Source organism: Cavia porcellus, unplaced genomic scaffold, assembly GCF_034190915.1.
Source record: "Cavia porcellus strain 051 isolate PalLab524CR breed Dunkin Hartley unplaced genomic scaffold, mCavPor4.1 scaffold_1, whole genome shotgun sequence".
NCBI classification, from domain to species: domain Eukaryota; kingdom Metazoa; phylum Chordata; class Mammalia; order Rodentia; family Caviidae; genus Cavia; species Cavia porcellus.
The window spans coordinates 196,867,124-196,887,387 of record NW_026947484.1 but is presented as its reverse complement, the minus strand read 5'-3'; the positions used below and the strand labels follow the sequence as shown (position 1 = coordinate 196,887,387).

General features: G+C 38.6%; 1 protein-coding gene across 3 annotated transcripts in view; it reads right to left on the bottom strand.

Annotated features, from left to right (window-relative positions):
• The window catches only part of Mrrf (mitochondrial ribosome recycling factor), a 62,319-nt gene that overhangs the window by 26,864 nt on the left and 15,191 nt on the right, over positions 1 to 20,264 (bottom strand). For all 3 annotated transcript variants that reach the window (XM_003470812.4, XM_005004043.3, XM_063227054.1), the window contains 3 exons: positions 18,407 to 18,562; positions 10,487 to 10,605; positions 1,273 to 1,364 (listed from right to left, as the gene is read on the bottom strand). In XM_003470812.4, the coding sequence (XP_003470860.2) occupies positions 1,273 to 1,364; positions 10,487 to 10,605; positions 18,407 to 18,562 (367 nt within the window). The remainder of the gene's footprint in view (positions 1 to 1,272; positions 1,365 to 10,486; positions 10,606 to 18,406; positions 18,563 to 20,264) is intronic.

The following is a 20,264-nucleotide window of genomic DNA, read 5'->3' as shown; positions in this document are numbered from 1 at the left end:
AGGACATAAGCAAACATAAGACAGGAAAAATTTCAGCTCAGAATGTTTGTGGTTCTTAGTGTTAGAATTATTCTTGTTGGTGTAATGAGGCTCTGGAATCCTCTAAATCTGGGTTTAGTTTCCAGAATCAGCATAAGCTGTACAGGCTCAGAGATACTACCTTACCTCCCAGGACCTAGATTCCTGTAACTGGAAAGAAAAATTACCTTGTGTCTACTCTGTCTTCTACATTCCATATGTTAATAGCAGCCAGAGTAAAGTAAACTATCAAATTAATTCTTTGTTCCAATCCAGTTGCTTCCTATTACAATGAGACTAAAGCCCAAACTCCTTAGCATGGCCTATCAAACTGACACTATCAGCTTCTCCTGACCAGTCCAGCTCTCTCTCTTAAGTTCCAGACATACTAGTTAACTTGAATATGTCGAAGTATTTCCTTTATTAATTTAAAAATGAATGTACATTTCTAGTCTTGGGTGGGGCAGGTACCACGACTAGAACTTAGGACCTTGAGCTTGCCAGGCAGGCACCGCACAACTGAGCTATATTCAGACTAGCCATTTAAATTTTTAAGTTTTATTTGTTTACATAACTAACCATATTCTGTTCTTACGCCTAAAATTCTTCAACTAGCAAGGAGTATTCTTCAAGAAGCAGGAGTTAGAGATTACAGGTATTAAGGTGTTTTTCTGATCTGGAGATCTTGTGTTTCTGTTTACTCTGCCTGGAATATTCTTTTTTTTTTTTTTAATCAGTACTGAGGATCTAACTCACGACCACCTGCTTGCAAGGCAGGTACTTATGCTGCTGAGCTAAATCCCTAGCCCCTGCCTGGAATATTCTTCCCCTAGGCTGTTGATGCTCTTCCAAGAACATGCAGGTCTCAGTAGAAATGTTACCTCCTTAAAGAGTTCTCCCAAGCTAAACTGCCCTGCCACAATCACCCTCACCAAGTCACACTCTATTGTATGCCACTTTATCTTGCTTCATACCATTTCATTACCTACTTATTTACTCTAACTGCTCAACTAAAATGTAAACTACATGAGGACAAAGCATTTCTCAACCTTACTGCTACATATCCAGCATCCAGGACATAATACAAATGCAATAAATATTTCTAAATCAGTAAACATGATTTCAAAAGGTATTTGTTAAGATGAAAGATACAGGTAAGGCATACTACTGGCCTGATAGTATAGGGAGGCATTGGTTTTCTTCCAAAGACAATCACTTCGCTTCATGAACTATGTGAACTTCAGCCAAACTTACTTAGGAATGGGTACCCGAATTAGCGTCCCTTCCACTTCTGGGTTCAGATTCATTCCACTTTCTCTTATAGCTTTGATAGCTGCAGCTGTACACTGAAAACCAGATCAAAAGGTAAACAGAATTAGTAAATAATTATTACCAGATGCAAGCCCTCTGCCGATAACTGGCAACCCATCTTGGCAGAACATGGAAACATTTAGTTCTGTTACCAGTAAGATCAGGAAGTTACATTGGTGTAGAGTGCTTTGATCAAGCTGAATAGCAAACTATGTCCACTCCTGGTACCAGTGTACTGCGGAAGGAAAAAAAGAAGAAGAAAAAATAAAAAGAAAACAGCTCTGCTTCTTTGAAAAGATTTCAATGGTTTGAGGCAACACAGATCAAAACCACAATAAATCCTCAAGGGAGGAGGGCTGGTCTCTGCAAAGATCGGTGTAAAGACAGATGAAAGATTTCATACTCCAAAAATTCCAATTGACATTTTACACTCAGAATATACCAGTGCCGACTGGAATGAGTAAATAAATTTAACTCATTCACATCTACACTCAAACCAAACTCACTCACAGTGTACAATCAATCTCCACTGGTGCAGGCTCTAGAACAGGTAGTATGGTAGAGTAGTTACTGAAACCATGGGCTTGGGAGTCAGTCAGCATGAGCTCAGTTCAACCCTAGCCATGGCCCTGAGCAGCAAGGCTGTGAGTCACCCTTTAACAGTCTTCAAAGATGTGGCATCTAAACCTGACCCTTAGTGCAATAACCTGAGCAATGTGTTTTGTTCTGTGCCTGGCACAAAGTAACATCAAACAGGGCATAAATTAGACACATTTATTAAAAAGGCATAAAACTCCCCCCAAAAGCTGAGTAGATGTCATCATTTAGCCGATGCACTGTTGTCCTACCCAACATTCTTTAGGGTTCCTCTGATAAATGTGCTCACTAACGTGACAGCTGGCAAACTACTATGCTGATTTACCAAAGTGCCTTGCCTCATACTTGATCAGTACTGCAACTACACCTGGTATGCAGTCATAAAGGATAAAAAAGAAAGCAGCCAGAGAAAGTTAACTCCACTGGCACAACAATGTGGAATTCATGAAGACAAGGCCTTTGACATTTTCAAAAGAGCTTTAGGTTTGATCAGAGCCAATCAATGTTTCTTGGATACAAGACAAATTCCTGGCCTCTAGTTTCTCCTAGACTTTATAGTTTAAATGAATAGGAGTTAATACACATCTATTTTGTTTTTTCAATGTTTATTATCGTTGTATGGGAGAAGATGCCTAAATAGTTTATCCATCTTTCTTTTTTTTTTTTTTTTTTTTTGTATACTGGGAATCAAACTGGGGACCTTGTGCTGGCCAGGCAGGTACTTATGCCACTAAGCTATATTTCCGGCCCTATCCCTTTCATTTTTAAATGACCTTAATTATATGAGGTGTTACTATAAGGTCAAAAAAATAAACTACTACACAAAGATGAGCAATTCCCTGAGGAGGCCATGCACAGAATCTGTGGTCAGTGCCTAAAATAGTAAATTCCCAAAACAGCACCTCTGACCACAAATTATCAGAGCTAGAAAGGACCGGCACAAGCAAGCACAGCCCATTCACTAGATACACAGGGACCTGTGGGGTACAGTCAAATCCCTAAGAATAGACATAGTTTTCCCTAAGAGCCAAGAAGGATGGAGTGAGGACTAAACTCATCACACTTCCAGTTACTGGCAGAGTTAAGAAGACATTGAATATTTAGTCTAATAACGTTACTTTATATTTTTTACAGATGTCCAAGCTGAATATATATACAGTAATCAGGACATTAAAAGTTGATTTTTTTAACTAGTCAAAAATAATTTGGAATTAAGAATTAATTAAACTTAGCAGGAAAAAAAAATGAAATCAGTTTTTCTGTGCAAGAGGACAACCACATTCCTTAATAAAATTAAGCACTGGTTTCTACAGTTAACTCTAATGGGATAATCTCCAACTTAAAGGGGTATTCTGATCTCAAATCTCTCAGTTCTTTTCTGTAGCTTCTCACTGAATGGCTGGCAATCTACTATCAACACCACCTCCTGCTGACAGTCTAGCCCAAGTAGTTCCACATAGCTTTCCCCTGTGGGAACAAGAGTACTGTCTCGGCATACTATTGAGCTGGGCAAGAACTATGCCTCAGTATTTACACTTTTACAGTACCAGGCACAATGGCAGGTACATGGTAAGTGCTCAGTAACAGCTTGCTAATGATTAGCTTTAATCTATTAGAAAAACTCACCTTACTTTATTTCAGGTATGTAACCCCTCAAAACCTTATGTTATACTTTAACTTTTCATGTTTTTTCATTGGTAGAAAAAATGTTAACCAACTGTGGTTTCATTCTACAAAAGAAATCTACTGAAAGAAGCAGTTCTTCTAATATATTCTAGATATGTGTATTTTGGTTTGACATGGTAGGCTGCCAAACTTCAGGGAAATCAAGAGTCATTTTCCCAGTGTGATGTCTGAACTACTTATGGTTCAAACAAACAAACAAAAAATACATATATCCACACAGAATTTACATCTCTCAGCTTAGTCTTTACCCCTCACTGCAGAAGGGCATTCGCCAGTATCCCAGGGAAAACTGGCTGCTCTCAAGTGGCAATACTGACTGACTGGTCATGACTGCTTGGAGTACCAAGTTCAGGAAGATCACTGACCTCCATCTGAAGAAAAATGATGACAAAACTTGTATAAACTAGTGAACCAGTCCTTGAGAAGCTGGGTTCAAGTTGTCTTTGTCACTTTCTCATCACTGAGACACAGAGCCTGACAACCACAACATAAAAAAGGAGAGGATTGTTTTGGTTCACAGATCTTAGAGGTTTCAGTACATATTTGGCGGGCACCAAGCCAGGAAGGCATGGCAGAAGGGCACAGCAAAGGAAAAGCTGCTCATCTCATGGCAGCCAGGAAGCAGAGAGAAAAAGGAGGAGCCAGGGGATAGACAGACAGATAGATAGACACATAGATAGATAGATAGATAGATAGATAGATAGATAGATAGATATAACAAAATTAAACATCCTGCCAGGTCACAACCTCAGTCAATTCCCAGAACCTCAAATAGACCCTAACACTTGCTCAGAAAATATATGTTGAATTAATGACTAATAAGTTGGTTCTATCATAACAGTGAATCTAGAGATATTTTACTTCTGAGCCTCCATTTTCTTACCTATGAAATAAAATATTAATTTTTGTTGTTGATCTTGTGAAACAAAAGATACAAAAGCAACTGGCAACTGGCAACACAACAGACACTCCATATCAGTTCTTCTCCTTCTACAAGAACAATAATGGAACCTGTGGAATTTTTCTTTTATTTTCCATGTTTTGTTCAAATGATACTATAGTTTTTGGTTCCTTTTTCCCTTTTCCATAATTAACTCTAGCTTCAGGCAAGTTTATGGGAGGCAGCAACTGTGTATATCATTTATCAAGCAGGACACATATTAAACAAATGTAACACAGTTTTCTGTCTTCAATGCACTCAAAAGATTATGCATGTAAATCTGGATCATGTCACTACAGCATGACACAGAAATGTTCACACTTGGAAAGAAAGCCAACTGCATGGGAAACAGAAAGGGATTATATAAACACAGTGGATTAGCTCAACATTTTGAAGCTATGAAACTGGGTATTCTATAGACAGCTTCTAAGCTGGAGGAAGGAAATGTTTAGTTAAAGCTATTTGTTTAATATATACACCAGATGAGACAAAGGAATTCAAAAGACAATGCATCTCACACTATCCCTGAAAATGAACCTCTCTGGTGCAGTACTTGTTAAGTTTTTTGTAAAACTTAGGATATTTCAACTTGGAGAAATGGCAAAGATATCTAGGTTGAAAGATGATGGTTATACTACAACTTCTTAAGAAAAAACTAAGCTGTTAATACCTCCCTTTGCCCCTTAAAATGCTCTAGTAGCCAATCAGAGGCTGTTTCTGTGAATACCATTTGCTATTTAATAACAGAAGTGGCTGACTCTAAAAAGCAATCTGCCTGATGAGGTCTTCAAACTGTGTAATTAGGAGGCTATTCCCTAAATTGGCCCACAGTGCCTATGGAATTAGATGAACAAGGCAAAAAGAAAAGCCTCAGTGGTTTGGAGAGAGCCAGTAAGAGAAAGTTGACAGCTCCCTTTTTGTCCACTTCTGTGCTCCTCAGTAACACCAGGAATGAGTGCCACCCTTCCATCACCTTAACGACAAGTATTCGTCCTCCTCAATTTACTGAGTGCCAGGAACTTTGCTAAAGGACACAATGAATAAGTTAGATATGACTCATATATTTCAAAATTGTAACCTAGTAAAAATGAGATGAAAAAAAAAACATGTAAATCTATGTATAACTACTAACAGTGGCAATGTAATCAATATAAAAATTGTGCTACATGTGTGAAAAATTTAGATTTGGTAAATTATGGAAGGCTTCCTCGAAAAAGTGACATTTATGTTGTGATCCAAAATAAGAATGCCAGTTAGCCAAAAGTATTCTAACAAGAATGGTATATGCAAGGGTCCTGGGGTTGCAAAGGACTTGGTATATCTCAAGAACTGAAATGCCAATGTGAGTAGAGCAATGTGCAAGGATGACAGTAACACAAGACTGGAAAGAATGGAGACAGGGAGAGGTCAGACCATACAAGGTCTTCTGGATTACCATAAGGATTTTGGACTTTTAATTTCTTAAAGATTAGTTAAATACCTGATAGATTTAAGGTTGAGAATGATGTAATCCAATAGGTACAGTATTTTTTTTTTAAATTTTATTTAAGGAGAAAAGAAAAAAAAAGCAGAGAAAGGGTACAAGTTATACAGATTTGCAGAAAAAAAATGAACAGTAGGAAATCACTAGTTAATGGATTACATATTGTCATCTTAGAAATAATTGTTCAAGTCACAAAATTAAAGCTTGTAAAGTGGACATTCCATCAATGATACTGCAAACAGTTCTGTTCAATGATCCGATACAACTCTGTGATATCATATTCTATCTTATACACTTAAATATACATGCAGTTATATAGTTTAGAGCACTTTCTTTTCCTCTCTTTTGTACAATGACTATTACACATTTTGGGTTTCATTGCTCTCATGGTTCTTATTACTTTTTTGGAAGAGAGTAAAACCAAATGTGACATAACAGAACAGAATCGGTCAAGTCAAAAGGGTGGACATAATAGATAATGTGAAAACATAATACAAGGTGATCAACAATGGTTACCATAATGCCTCCCGCTATCTCTAATAGAATTGCCTATACCATTAGTTATAATACAATTGAACAAAACAGTAAAGAACAAAACCGACAAAACCAAACCATTGGAGACATTGTAGGTCTTCAAAAGTAGATAAAAGTCAATGAGAATGGGCGTTATAATGAATCTCATTATCTTCACAGCTGATGCCTAAATTTTCGAACCTGATACTATCCAGCAAAACAGAATAGGGGAACATCAGTTAAAAACCAGATGGTGAGAGTAATACAGGGCTTTAAATCGAGGTAATGGAAAGTCAAAGTGGGTTACTATAATATATCCTGCTATTTTTTTCCTTTAATTAAAAGGATAAAAATTTTTAAAAAGTATTTAAAAAGTAAATAATGGAGTGGAGATTGAGATAAAAGAGGGCATAACAACGAAACAGCACAGATCAAAACATAACCATTTAAGCAGAATAGTGTTTCACCACCAGATAATCCTGACATAAAAGTAGTTACCATATTGTCTCTTTCCTTGAGATCCTTGAGTACAACTTCGTATACTGTAGCATTAAGTATATCAAAACAATGTAAAACCATTTAAGAGAATGACAGCATTACAGAGTATTTAGAATCGACTAACAGAAAATGAATAATGGTTCTGTATAATCTCCTTGTCTTTAAAAGGTTTTTGCTTATACTATCATACATAATAAAATCCAGTAAGATACAACCTATTTAGACCATTGGAGACAGAAGGACAAAAGCTAGATGAGACTTCAAAACAAGATGATACTAAATCAGTATTACCTATTAAGATGTCATTTTCTCCAAAATAGCTGTTCCTATCATCCAATCTTCTCTGCCTCATTTCTGTTGAGCTCTTATTCTGTCAGTAGCTGTCAGTTTGTCTTCTTCACTTTGTTCTCTGCTCCATTAGTTGTGGCCTCCACTATTTCTGGATTCTTTGTATTTTTCTTTTTTTAGAATATCCTGCAATACTCTCTGTAGAGTTGAATTGGTGGTTGCAAATTCCCCCAGTTCCTCTTTATCCTGGAAGCACCTTGTTTTTCCATCAATTTCCAGGGACAGTTGTGCAGGATATTTCAATCTTGGCTGGAGATTATTATCTTTCAAAGCTTGAATTATTTCCCCCCACGCTCTTCGTGATTTGATGGTTTGTGCAGAGAAATCTGCTGTAATTCTGATGGGTGCTCCCTTGTAAGTGGTCTGTTTCTTGTCTCTGACAGCTTTTAATATTCTGTTCTTGTATTGAATTTCTGGAATTTTTATTATTATATGCCTGGGTGTTGCTCTGTTTGGGTTGTAGGTAGCTGGGGTCCTGTATGCCTCATACATCTGAGTATCTTTACCTTTTGCTAAATTAGGAAAATTCTCCTGGATTATTTCTGTGAGTAGCTTTTGTAGTTCACTTGTTTGTGTCCCTACTTCTTCTTTTATGTTCTTAATCCTTAAGTTATGGATCCTCTTATCATCTTCTTGTCTTTGTATTATTGCTGTTTGTTTCTTTGTTACTTTTAAGAAGTTTTTCATTTCATGCTCCCATATTACAATTCTGCCCTCCAGTTCAGATAGTCTGTCCTTAGTTTCTTTCAAGCTGTTATGCCAGGCTTCGATAGACTTCTTAGTTTCTTGGTAGTCCCTTTGAACCTGCTTCACGTATTCTATGCTTTCCCTGTTTTCTCCATCAAACAATTCTCCCCTCTTTTTCTGTTCTTCCATTCCATCATATGTTTTTTCTTGGGTGGGGCTTAGCATTTCTCTAACTATTTTGCATACTTCTAGCTTCAGGTCGTTGATAACTTCATTCCTGAATTGGTCTATGAGGCTCTCTATATGGTGCTTTATGTGTACTGGTGCGGTGTCCGCTATTGCCTGTTTCTCAGAATTGGGGGCCGAGGAGCCTTTCTTGTTGCTGCCTCTTCCCATATTCTCTGTTCCTTATATATGCAAGCTTATATGAGAGGCCCAGCTTCTCTCCCTGTCAGCCACAGCCTGATCGAATTGCGCCAGTTAGGTGTTCCCACTCACCGCTGCGCACCAGGCAGCCTACGCGGGGGCCCGCCCCTCCCGGTCTCCGTCAGGCTCTGGGATCTGGTTTGGGCCAGCCTACGGGGTCTGCCGGCAGCGTCACGCAGGCCAGGCACTTTTCACCAATCCCGCCCGAGAGGGGAATGTGTGTCTGGAGTCGCCACCGCGCCCTGCTCTCGCAGGACTGCTCGGGCCCAGAAAGTCCGCTGGAGTCAAACTGTGGTGGAGTGTCAGTTTCTCTCACTCACCTCGCCACAAGTCAGAACATGCCTCCCTGCCCGTCCTGTTTTCGACTCCGTTCGCAGACTCCCATTCTCAGAGCTTCCGTGCGTCTCTCTCCTTGCCGAGCGGATGTAGAGGCAGCCAGCCGCCGCACGGCGGGAAACCCAAATCGTGGCTTCCAATGGCGCAGGGTCCAGCCTCAGCAGCGAGACTTTTCTGTTCCTGTTTTAGCACCAGGACTGCATTCCAAGTTGGTTTCTCTCAGCCGAGTTCCTTCTTGAGTCAGCAGAGCATAACTCCACCTGCTTATGTCTCTTTAGTCCGCACCATACCTGGTTTCTGAGCCTAGTTTTTCAGAGAGCCTCCGGTAGTTGCTGTTATCTGTCCGCCATGTTCTCCCGGAAGTCGGTACAGTATTTTTAAAAGCTCACTCTGGCTACAAATGGAGAATGGAGGATGACAATGGTAACAGCATCCCCACAAGTGTGCCTGACCCATTACTTACAAGAGCCCTCTGATTCAAAACAGCATGTCCAGAGTAAGAGCTTTCCCTTTGCACAGTCCCTTTGTAGAATCCAGCGTATTCAACTTTGGTCTACTGCTTTAGGGCAGAGATACTGAAAACAGACCATCAGAACAGGAAGATTTTTTTTTTTTTATCGGTACCAGGGATCGAACTCACAACTGCGCACTTGCTATGCCGCTGAGCTAAATCCCCAGCCCTAAAACAGGAAGATTTTTTTTTTTTTTTTGTCTTTTTCCTTTTTATCGGTACCAGGGATCGAACTCACGACCGCCTGCTTGCAAGGCAGGCGCTTATGCCGGTGAGCTAAATCCCCAGCCCAACAGGAAGATTTTTTAAAATTCAGGTTAGCAGATGTGGAATTGGAGGTCCACTGAGTGAAGATAATTGCCCAAGGCCAAACAGCCAGAAATGGGACCAGTTTCCAGTTCCTGCAGTACTCTCAATTCAGGCCAGTTCCTAGTAGATCCATGAAAGACCCAATTATTTTCCACAACTAGACTTAAAATCATATACCTTAAAGGCCACACCCCATCTGCTAGTCTTCCATCATGATCCGCACAATATTCCTGAGAGGTTCATTTAATTTAAAAGAAATGAGATTCCTGAAGGGTCTGTTCCAACTACCAATGCAGATGTCACAAACCGATGCCCCTCTAGTCATTTCTGGCTGATTAACTTATTTGTCACTAAGTTTTTAAAAGAGAAAAACAAATTAATAAACATTTAGTGAATAGCTTCTTATGGTAATAAAATCATAGTATCTGTTAACAATGATTACAAGGCCTACATTTCTGCTTAGCAATGATAATGATGAGCAGGCACTAAGCAGAGGTGCCCTCTTCAGCCTGAGCACCAGCCCTACAGTTTACCAGAGACCCCCCACCACTGGCCAAGCATCAGTTGCTGTATCTCCATAATTACTTTTCTTAGATGGAGTTCACTTCAGAATTTAAATTACTTGTTTGGTCCCCATCACATTTGAGCTTAACAGAAAAGGAATTCAAAGAGAAAGAGCTTTCTTTATCCTCAAGTTCCCTTTTGTAAGTTTTCTCTCCTGTTTCATCACAAGTGGAAGAGATCACTTCCTCCTGACTTGACTCAACCTCCTCCATTCCAAAAGAGATGGTAGAGAGGGACACTCTCAGCAAGGCCACCTTACCTCTGGGAAACTGGCCATATTCACCAAAATCAGCTGTGGTGACTTCATGGAGATCTGGCTAATCTGGTTTAAAGCAAGCTTTCCATCAGCAGTTACCACAGTAATATGATCAAGGGATCCTAAAAGAAAAATTACATGGTTTTAGAATTCCAAATGACCTATGAAGCTCCACATCTAAACCCCTAATTCAGATTCTACAAACACTCAAGGATCCTAATTCACATTCTACAAACACTCAAGGATAAGACTGTTCAAGGGGCTTTAGTAGGAGTAACAGTGTCATGTCATGAAAAAAGGCTGAAATGTGAACACCTAGATCGTAACTCCTTACTAAGGAACTAGGGCAGGCAGCTACTCTGACTTGTCTGTGTCACAGAGCTTTTAGAAATAAAATTGATCATGCTAACAGCAACTAAACCATTTACTAACCATAAAACCTCTGAAAGTTACTTACCTTCCCTGGGCTGCGGTTCCCAACCCAGTTAAAAAATACCTTCTGAATTAAAGTGGGTACTAAAGGATTATAGCTAAATATAAACCAAGTATAAAACAAAGACCAAAATCTAAGCACAGACAAGTTTTCTACATACATCATATATCATTATTACTTCTTGTACCTTACCAATGAGAATATGTGACTTACAAAAAAAGATAAAAGAGGCAAGATCATATAACTAACAAAAAGAAAATCAGAGACCAAGACTAAAACTCAGCTTTGCTTCTATTCTGGTATCAATCAAGGTTCCTCACCTTACACAAGTTGAACTCAAATCTGGTTGTGTATCAGAATCACTAGGGAGCTTTCTCATTTAGATTTCTAGCCCCCCCCCCCCCCATTTCTCCTGTGGTGAAGTGAGAGCCTGTGATTTTGTGGGATCCTGTGACCTTTTTTTAAACTCACATGACTCTGACATTCCCTCATATTACTCTTGGTTTTGGTGCCTAGGTCCTCTTCAGAAACAACCCCACTTAAAACAACAAACAAACAAATAAAACTTTATTAATACTTCATTGTTATCATATCCTTATTTGAATTCTGGAAAACTGAGCAAAATTTTCAGAAATCCAAGAAAGCAAGCAACAAAGCCACAGTTACAGATGGGATATTATTCAAATTCCCTGATTTCCTATGCAAATGACAACTAGAAGAAAATCCTTACCATTCACAGTAGGAACCACTCATGGATGGCTCATTCTGAGACACAAAGAAAAAGGGAGGAGGACAGAATGAGTCTTTTAAACAAACTGGAGTTGTTCAGGCAAAATGTGTTAGAAAAATACAGTATTATAATGTATTAGTCAAAGATCTGATTTGAAGTTTTCAATCAGATTCAATGTTAAAAGCAAGTTGCTAATGCACTGACCAACCTGGGAATCTCCAGGAGGTCAAACAGTAAAAGATGCCAGGATCCTGAAGACTAAATAGCTGAGTTCAAACACCAATTCTGTCACTTCCAGATTATGAAATACTGGGCAGGTCCCTTCAAATTTCCAGAGCTATTTCCTGATCACTAAATGAAACATAAAAACTGTAGAGGATTTTTATGAGGATTAAATGAAAGGCAATATGAAATGTATTGATACTGTGTCCCAATAATGTTAATTTTATTGCTTCTTGACATTCTTTTATATATTAATCAAAATAATCTATCTACAATTTCTTGTTGAGCATGATGGCACATGCCTTTAATCTCAGCACTCAGGAGGCTGACGCAGAAGGATGGTGGCGAGCTTCAGGTCAGCCCAGGCTACAAAGTTAAGTTTAAAGCCAGCCTGAGCTACACAGCAAGACCCTGTCCAAAAAAAAAAAAAAAAAAATTCACAACCAAAAACAAAGCAAAAAACCCAATTTCTCAAGTATACTTTTGTCTCACAAATTTTCCTTAAAATTTTCTTCCTACTGAGGGTACTCTTCTGCTCAGATAATTCCTCTTTAACACTCAGCAACAGTAGTGTCTAATCTCAGAAGTCTTGTCTCACCTTAGCTGGATTAAAAGACTCCTAAGAGGAGTCCCCAACATCTTGGGTATATTTATATAAATAATGATAGCCTACATTTATTGAGCATTTCCTATGAGTAACACATCATGTTAAATTCTCTCAACACAATAATCCTTTGATATAGTTATTATTACTTCCACCATTTTACAGACAAGCAAATTTGAGACCTAAAGAGTAGCTTGCCCAAACTCACAACATCTCTTATTATTGAAGCCTGGGCCAGGCACAGTGGAGCATGTCTGTGATCCCAGCACTGAGAAGGTGGAGGGAACTTGCAAGTTCAAGGCCATCCTGAGCTACATAGTGAGTTCAAGGCAGCCTGAACTGCACAGAAAAAAACCAAAACAAAATAATGTAGCCTAGGTACCTTAAGGTCAAAATATTAAGAAAAATAAATCAAACACATGAGCTTGTATATGAGAAACACAAAATATAAAAAAAGAGCAAGATAAAAGATAATAAAATGTAGGTAAATCTTTTTCAAATGGAAGGAGAATAAGAGACAGAAGGAGGGAAAAGTATGGAGGATGTAAAAGGGATGAAATAAAAAAACTGAGAGGAAAAAAATTTTGCAAATGGTAAAGAGACCTAGAGATGCAAGGAGCAGGGAAGAGTGGAAAAAGGGAAAGGACAAAAAAAGAATTAAAATGTGAAAGCTGAGCATGGTAGTACACTCCTGCAATTCCAGCACTTAGAAGGCTAAGGCAGGTGAATCTTTTGCAAGTTTGAGACCAGCCTGGGCTACAAAATGAGCCCAAGGCCAGCCTGAACTGCATAGCAAGAACTTCTCTCAAAAAGACAAAAAAAAAAAAAAAAAAAAAAAAAAAAAAAAGAATTAAAATGTGTTATGTACATGTACCAACTCCCTATAATAAATATAATCACCATGGAGTGCAAACACATACTAATAAAGACAGCTCACCCCTCCAAAAAAAAAAAAAAAAAAAAAAAACACGTAATAGTTCTCACCAAAATAATAATACAGCCCAAATTCAAAGCCAGATTTGTCCATCATCAAAGCCACAATTTTCACCACTTCATTTTGTCATATTGTTTTACACATGCTGTTTGATTTGTGTAAGCACCTGCCTGGCAAGTGTGACATCGTGAGTTCGCTTTCCGGTACACCCCACCCCCAAATGTTTTAACAAGTAAGTATGGATGGAAGCACAGATGGATGGATAGATGGACAGAAAACATGAATGAACACACAATATAAACTCATAACTGAGACTTCCGGAAGAACATGGCGGACAGATAGCAGCAGCTACGGAGGCTCTCTGAAAGACTCGGCTTAGTAATCAGGAATGGTGCGGAGTAAGGAGTCATAAGCAGGTGGAGATATGATCTGCTGACCCAGGAACGAACTGGGCTGAGAGAAACCAACTTGGAATGCAGTCCTGGTGCTAGAACAGGAACAGAGGGGCCTCAGTGTGGATGCTGGAGCCTGCGCCATTGGAAGCCGTGATTTGGGTTTCCCGCCGCGCGGCAGCTGCATCTACATCGGCTTGGCAGGGAGAGAGACCTGAGAACGGGAATCGGCGAACCGAGTTGAAAACAGGGTGGGCGGGGAGCCATGCATTGACTTGCGGTGAGGTGAGTGAGAGAAACTGACACTCTTCCACAGTCTGACTCCAGCGGAGGACATTCTGGGACTGGGCAGACTTGCGGGAGTGGGGCGCTGCAGCGACTTCAGCCACGTATCCCCCTCTCAAGCGGGATTGGTGAGAAGTGCATAGCCTACGTGACGCTGCTGGCGGAGACCCAGTGGGCTAGCCCAACCCAGATCCCAGAGCCTGAGGGTGGCCTGGAGAGGCGGGCCCTGCGTAGGTTGCCGGGTCTACAATTTCCTGGTGTGCTGTGGTGGGCGGGAACGCCTAGCCGGCGAAATTCGATCAGGCTGTGGCTAACAGGGAGGGAAGCTGGGCCTCCTATATAAGCTTGCATATATAAGGAACAAAGAATATGGGAAGAGGCAGCAACAAGAAAGGTTCCTCGGCCCCCAATCCTGAGAAACAGGCAATAGCGGACACTGCACCAATAGATATAAAGCGCCATCTAGAGAGCCTCATAGATCAGTTCAGGAATGAAGTTATTAATGACCTGAAGCTAGAAGTAAGCAGAATAGTTAGAGAAATGCTAAGCACCACCCAAGAAAAAAACAGATGGTGGAATGGAAGAACAGAAAAAGAGGGGAGAATTGTTAGATGGAGAAAATAGAGAAAGCATAGAATATGTGAAGCAGGTTCAAAGGGACTACCAGGAAACTAAAAACTCTTATCGAAAACTGGCATAACAGCTTGAAAGAAACTAAGGACAGACTATCTGAACTGGAGGGCAGATTTGTAATATGGGAGCATGAAATGAAAAACTTCTTAAAAGTAACAAAGAAACAAACAGCAATAATACAAAGACTAGAAGATGATAAGAGGATCCATAACTTAAGAATTAAGAACATGAAAGAAGAAGTAGGGACACAAACAAATGAACTACAAAAGCTACTCACAGAAATAATCCAGGAGAATTTTCCTAATTTAGCAAAAGGAAAAGATACTCAGATGTATGAGGCATACAGGACCCCAGCCACCTACAACCCAAACAGAACAACACCCAGGCATATAATAATAAAAATTCCAGAAATTCAATACAAGAACAGAATACTAAAAGCTGTCAGAGACAAGAAACAGACCACTTACAAGGGAACACCCATCAGAATTACAGCAGATTTCTCTGCACAAACCATCAAATCACGAAGAGCGTCGGGGGGAAATAATTCAAGCTTTGAAAGATAATAATCTCCAGCCAAGATTGAAATATCCTGCACAACTGTCCCTGGAAATTGATGGAAAAACAAGGTGCTTCCAGGATAAAGAGGAACTGGGGGAATTTGCAACCACCAATTCAACTCTACAGAGAGTATTGCAGGATATTCTAAAAAAGAAAAATACAAAGAATCCAGAAATAGTGGTGGGGAGGCCACAATGAATGGAGGAGAAAACAAAATGAAGAAAACAAACTGACAACTAATGACAGAAAAATAGTTCAACAGAAATGAGGCAGAGAAGATTGGATGATAGGAACAGCTATTTTGGAGAAAATGACGTCTTAATAGGTAATACTGATTTAGTATCATCTTGTTTTGAAGTCTCATCAAGCTTTTGTTCTTCTGTCTCCATTGGTCTAAACAGGTTGTATCTTATTGGATTTTATTATGCACGATAGTATAAGCAAAAACTTTTAAAGACAAGGAGATTATACAGAAACCATTGTTCATTTTATGTTAGTTGATTCTAAATAACCTGTAATGCTGTCATTCTCTTAAATGGTTTTACATTGTTTTGATATATTTGATGCTACAGTATACGAAGTTGTACTCAAGGATTTCAAGGAAAGAGACAATATGGTAACTACTTTTATGTCAGGATTATCTTGTGGTGAAACACTATTCTGCTTAAATGGTTATGTTTTGATCTGCACTGTTTTGCTGTTATGCCCTCTTTTATCTCAATCTCCACTCCATTATTTACTTTTTTATTTTCATCCTTTTAATTAAGGGAAAAACAAATAAAAATAGCAGATTATAGTAACCCACTTTGACTTTCCATTATCTTGATTTAAAGCCCTGTATACTCTCACCATCTTGTTTTTGACTGATGTCCCCCTATTCTGTTTTGCTTGATAGTACCAAGTTCGAAAGTTTAGGCAACAGCTGTGAAGATAGTGAGATTCATTATGACGCCCATTCTCGATGACTTTTATCTACTTTTGAAGACCTACAATGTCTCCAATGTTTTGGTTTTGTCGGTTTTGTTCTTTACTGTTTTGTTCAATTTTATGATAACTGATGATATAGGCAATTCTATTAGAGATAGCAGGAGGCATTATGGTAACCATTATTGATCACCTTGTATTATGCTTTTACATTATCTATTATGTCCACCCTTTTGATTTGATTGACTCTGTTCTGTTATGTCACATTTGGTTCTACTCCCTTCCAAAAAAGTAATAAGAACTGTGGGAGCAACAAAACCCAAAATGTGTAATTGTCATTGTACAAAAGAGAGGAAAAGAAAGTGCTCTAAACGATATAACTGCATGTATATTTAAGTGTATAAGATAGAAAATGGTATCACTGAATTTTATTGGATCAATGAACAGAACTGTTTGCAGTCTCACTGTTGGAATGTCCACTTTACATGCTATAATTTTGTGACTTGAACAATTATTTTTAAGATGACAATATGTAATCCATTAACTAGTGATTTCCTACTGTTTATTTTTTTCTGTAAATCTGTATAACTTGTACCCTTTCTCTGTTTTTTTTTCCTCCTTAAATAAAATTAAAAAAAAAAAACCCCATAACTTAGCTATTAAAAGGTGTCAAATAGGACTGACGATGTAGCTCAGTGATAAGGCGCTTGCCTAGCATGGGGTTTAGGAAGACAGAAGTGTAAGAGGAAAAGTGCCTGCTGGTTCAGAAAATAATGAAAGAAGATATGGAAGAATCTAGTAAAAATAAAAGACTTGATAAATTTAGCCTTTTTCTCCCAATCCTTTCACAGATTCAGGTTCTACACAGAATGTTACAAAAACATAACCCTAAAGAAAAAGAAGCAAAGAGGAAATACCAACAGGAGGCCTTTTGAAAATGGATCTTAATTTAGCTTTCCAGATTTGCCATAAGATCCTTTGCCACAAAAGTCCCAATATGGGCATTTAGGTATGCAATTGTGGTGGTTCCCATTCCCTAAATATGTACTGACATAATGCATCAAATCCTTTTCCCTCAATCTGTCCCTAGCGAGAATCTCCCTCAGCCTCATTCTTGCCCCTCATTTTCTCAGAGGTTAACATTTAACAAATTACACTCCCAACCTCTTTCCAGGCCCATCATCTTTTTAAGTTCAACAAGAGTGGAGTTTGCTGGCTAATTTTAAGTATCACATTTCTCCCTGAGCTCCTCTCAAACTGCTCTCTGATTTCGGCTGCAGAATGTTAAGAGGCCAGAAAGCACAGGGGAGACAGAACACTTTATCAGTTTCATACCTAAAATAATAAGCAAGTTTAAAATAAACAGTTGGGAGAGATTGAATGGCATGCTCTACTGTCAGCAAAGGCAGAAGTGCCCCAGCCCACAGGTTGACAAATGACGGGAATGGTCTTCTAGTTTCACATTGGATCTCATCTTTGAACTTAGCATGTTTCTAAGTATTTCTAAGTGGAGCCAGGTATTTTTCATCTGACTTTCTTAAAAACTAGTTCATGAAATATTTTCTAGTTTCCTTAAAACTTCCCCAATCAAGATGTGAGTGGGAGCAGCCCCAACTCCCACAGATACTTCAGAGGGGGTCCAGGTTTAACTATAGGATGATGACAATTTGCAAAAGGCCAATTTCACAGCAATTGGATTTTTCCTGCCTGCTTGCACCATTAGCTGACAACTTACTTCTCTATCACATCTGCAAACGGTTCTCCTATACAGTTCTGACATTTTCCACTTAGAAAAGTCACTTTCAGGAAGCTATTAACCCAAAAGGAATCTTCCTGGTCAAGCTCAGGGGTATAGGAAGGCCTCAGGTGGGCAGGTTTACAGCTATTGGTTCCCAGTAAGGGATAAGAACTGCCAAGTACGACAAATTGGAAATATCAGAATAACGATGTCAGAACTATGAGCCTAACAGTCATAATAAAACTCCTATTTTTTAAGAGTACAATTTAATGAAAGCAATGACAACTATTTTTGTTTACTTCTGTGTACCCACATAACGCTTAGTTCACAGCAGACAAATATGGAAACTGAGAACCCAAAATAACTGCCCACGGTCATCATTAAGTCAGTGCCAAAGTTAGAACTAAAACTCGGCTCTGCCAAAGACATACTCTTTCTACTAGGTCTTTCCCGAAACACTGGTAACTAACCTGGTGAAGTCCTTATATTGAGAGTCTTATTGAAATTATCCTTGAGTAGTTCTATCACAGACTTCATTTCTTCATCCACTTTTTCCAAGTTGATTATATCTTCAACCAAAGCTGTGTTAATGTTCACTCTGGCTTGGGACTGTCCTTTCCCTTTGGCTAGAAATTAAACATTCAGTGAATAGAAGAATAGCGGCAGACACAGAAACAATAAGCAACTGGTGCAGCATCTACTTTGTGCGGGACAAAATGTCAAGTACTAGAAAATTACAAAATAGTATCTCTAAAAAAAGAGAGCCTATATTCTAAAAAGGGAGTCGTTATCCTAAGAAGAAGCCTGTATTTACTGTCAAATAGGTTCTCAGTTTTGTGCTGCATACATTCGCCGACATTATTTAAGGCACGGACTTGATAATCAGCTATTCCAGGTTAAAATTATGTCCACACTAGATTTATGACCTTGGGTAAGTTATTTTATTTAAATATAAAGTTCTCTATTGTGAAAGACAAATAATAATGTCTATGTTGTGAAATTATTACAAGAATACAAATTAAGCCGTTGAAATGATAAAAAGCACTATCCATATGTTAGGGAATTTGATAAACTAAGCAGATAAAAAAGTAAACAAAGCACATGCCTGTAATCCCAGCACAATGGGAGGCTGAAGCAGGAGGATGGCAAGTTTGAGTCCACCTAGGGCTATGGAACACCTTTGCAAGACCATGCCTCAAAATAACAATTGAAAAATAAAGGCTGGAGATGTAGGTCAGTGCAAAGATCTTAGGTTTAATACTAAAAAGGAAAAAATAAATATATAGAAAATTTGCCCACATAATTAGCCAACTTGATCTAATGAAGACATATAGCACCATACACTCAAGGATAAGAGAACACACAATCATGCTTCAGGCTTTACATGAGATCACCATTTTTTTTTTATTCCACAAAGCAAATATCAACATATACCAAGCAGTTAATCATACAGCTTATGTTCTCTGATCACAGTGGGATTATGTTTATCCCCCAATTAACCACATGTTTGAAAAATTTTAAACATTTCAAAGTAATAGTCATGGACTAAAACAAAAAAATACATAAAAATTTTAAACAGTCTAAATAATAAATACTCAGCTAGGTGTGGTGGCACACATCTGTAATCCCAGCACTCGGGAGGCCGAGGCAAGAGGATCATTGCAAATTCAATGGGCTACAAAGTGAGCTCAAGGCCAGCCTGAACTGCAAAGTGAGACCTTATCTCAAAATGCCAATAAATAAATAAATAAATAATAAATACTCATGAACTATGGAGAAACCTTCAACAAAAATTTGAAAGTATTTACAAATGACCCTAATAAAAATATTCTATCAAAAATGTTTAGGAAGAACTAGTGCTGGGAATTTAGCTCAGGGGCATAAGCACCTGCCTTGCAAGTGTGTGGTCGTGAGTTCGATCCCCGGTACCGATAAAAAAGAAAAACAAAAACAAAACAAAAATGTTTAGGAAGAACTCAAAGTTGTATTTAAGTAGAAATGCACAGTCTTAAGTGTTTGTAAGAAAAAAACAAACTATTACTCATAATAACTAAGATATGGAAAACAACTGAAGTGCCTGTCCAGGGAAAGATGAAAAAGAATATCTCTCCCTTTCCCTATGCATATGTGTGTGTGTGTATAAAATATTATTTAGCCTTGAAAATAAGAGGTTCTCCTATTTGCCCCAACAAGGATAATGTACTAAATAAAATAAGCCAGACACAGGGAAATACTACATGGTCTCACCTATAGGTAGACTCTTTTTTTAAAAAAGTTGAATACACAGAAATAGAGACTAAAATAGATTGGGGAGGAAAAGATGGAGAG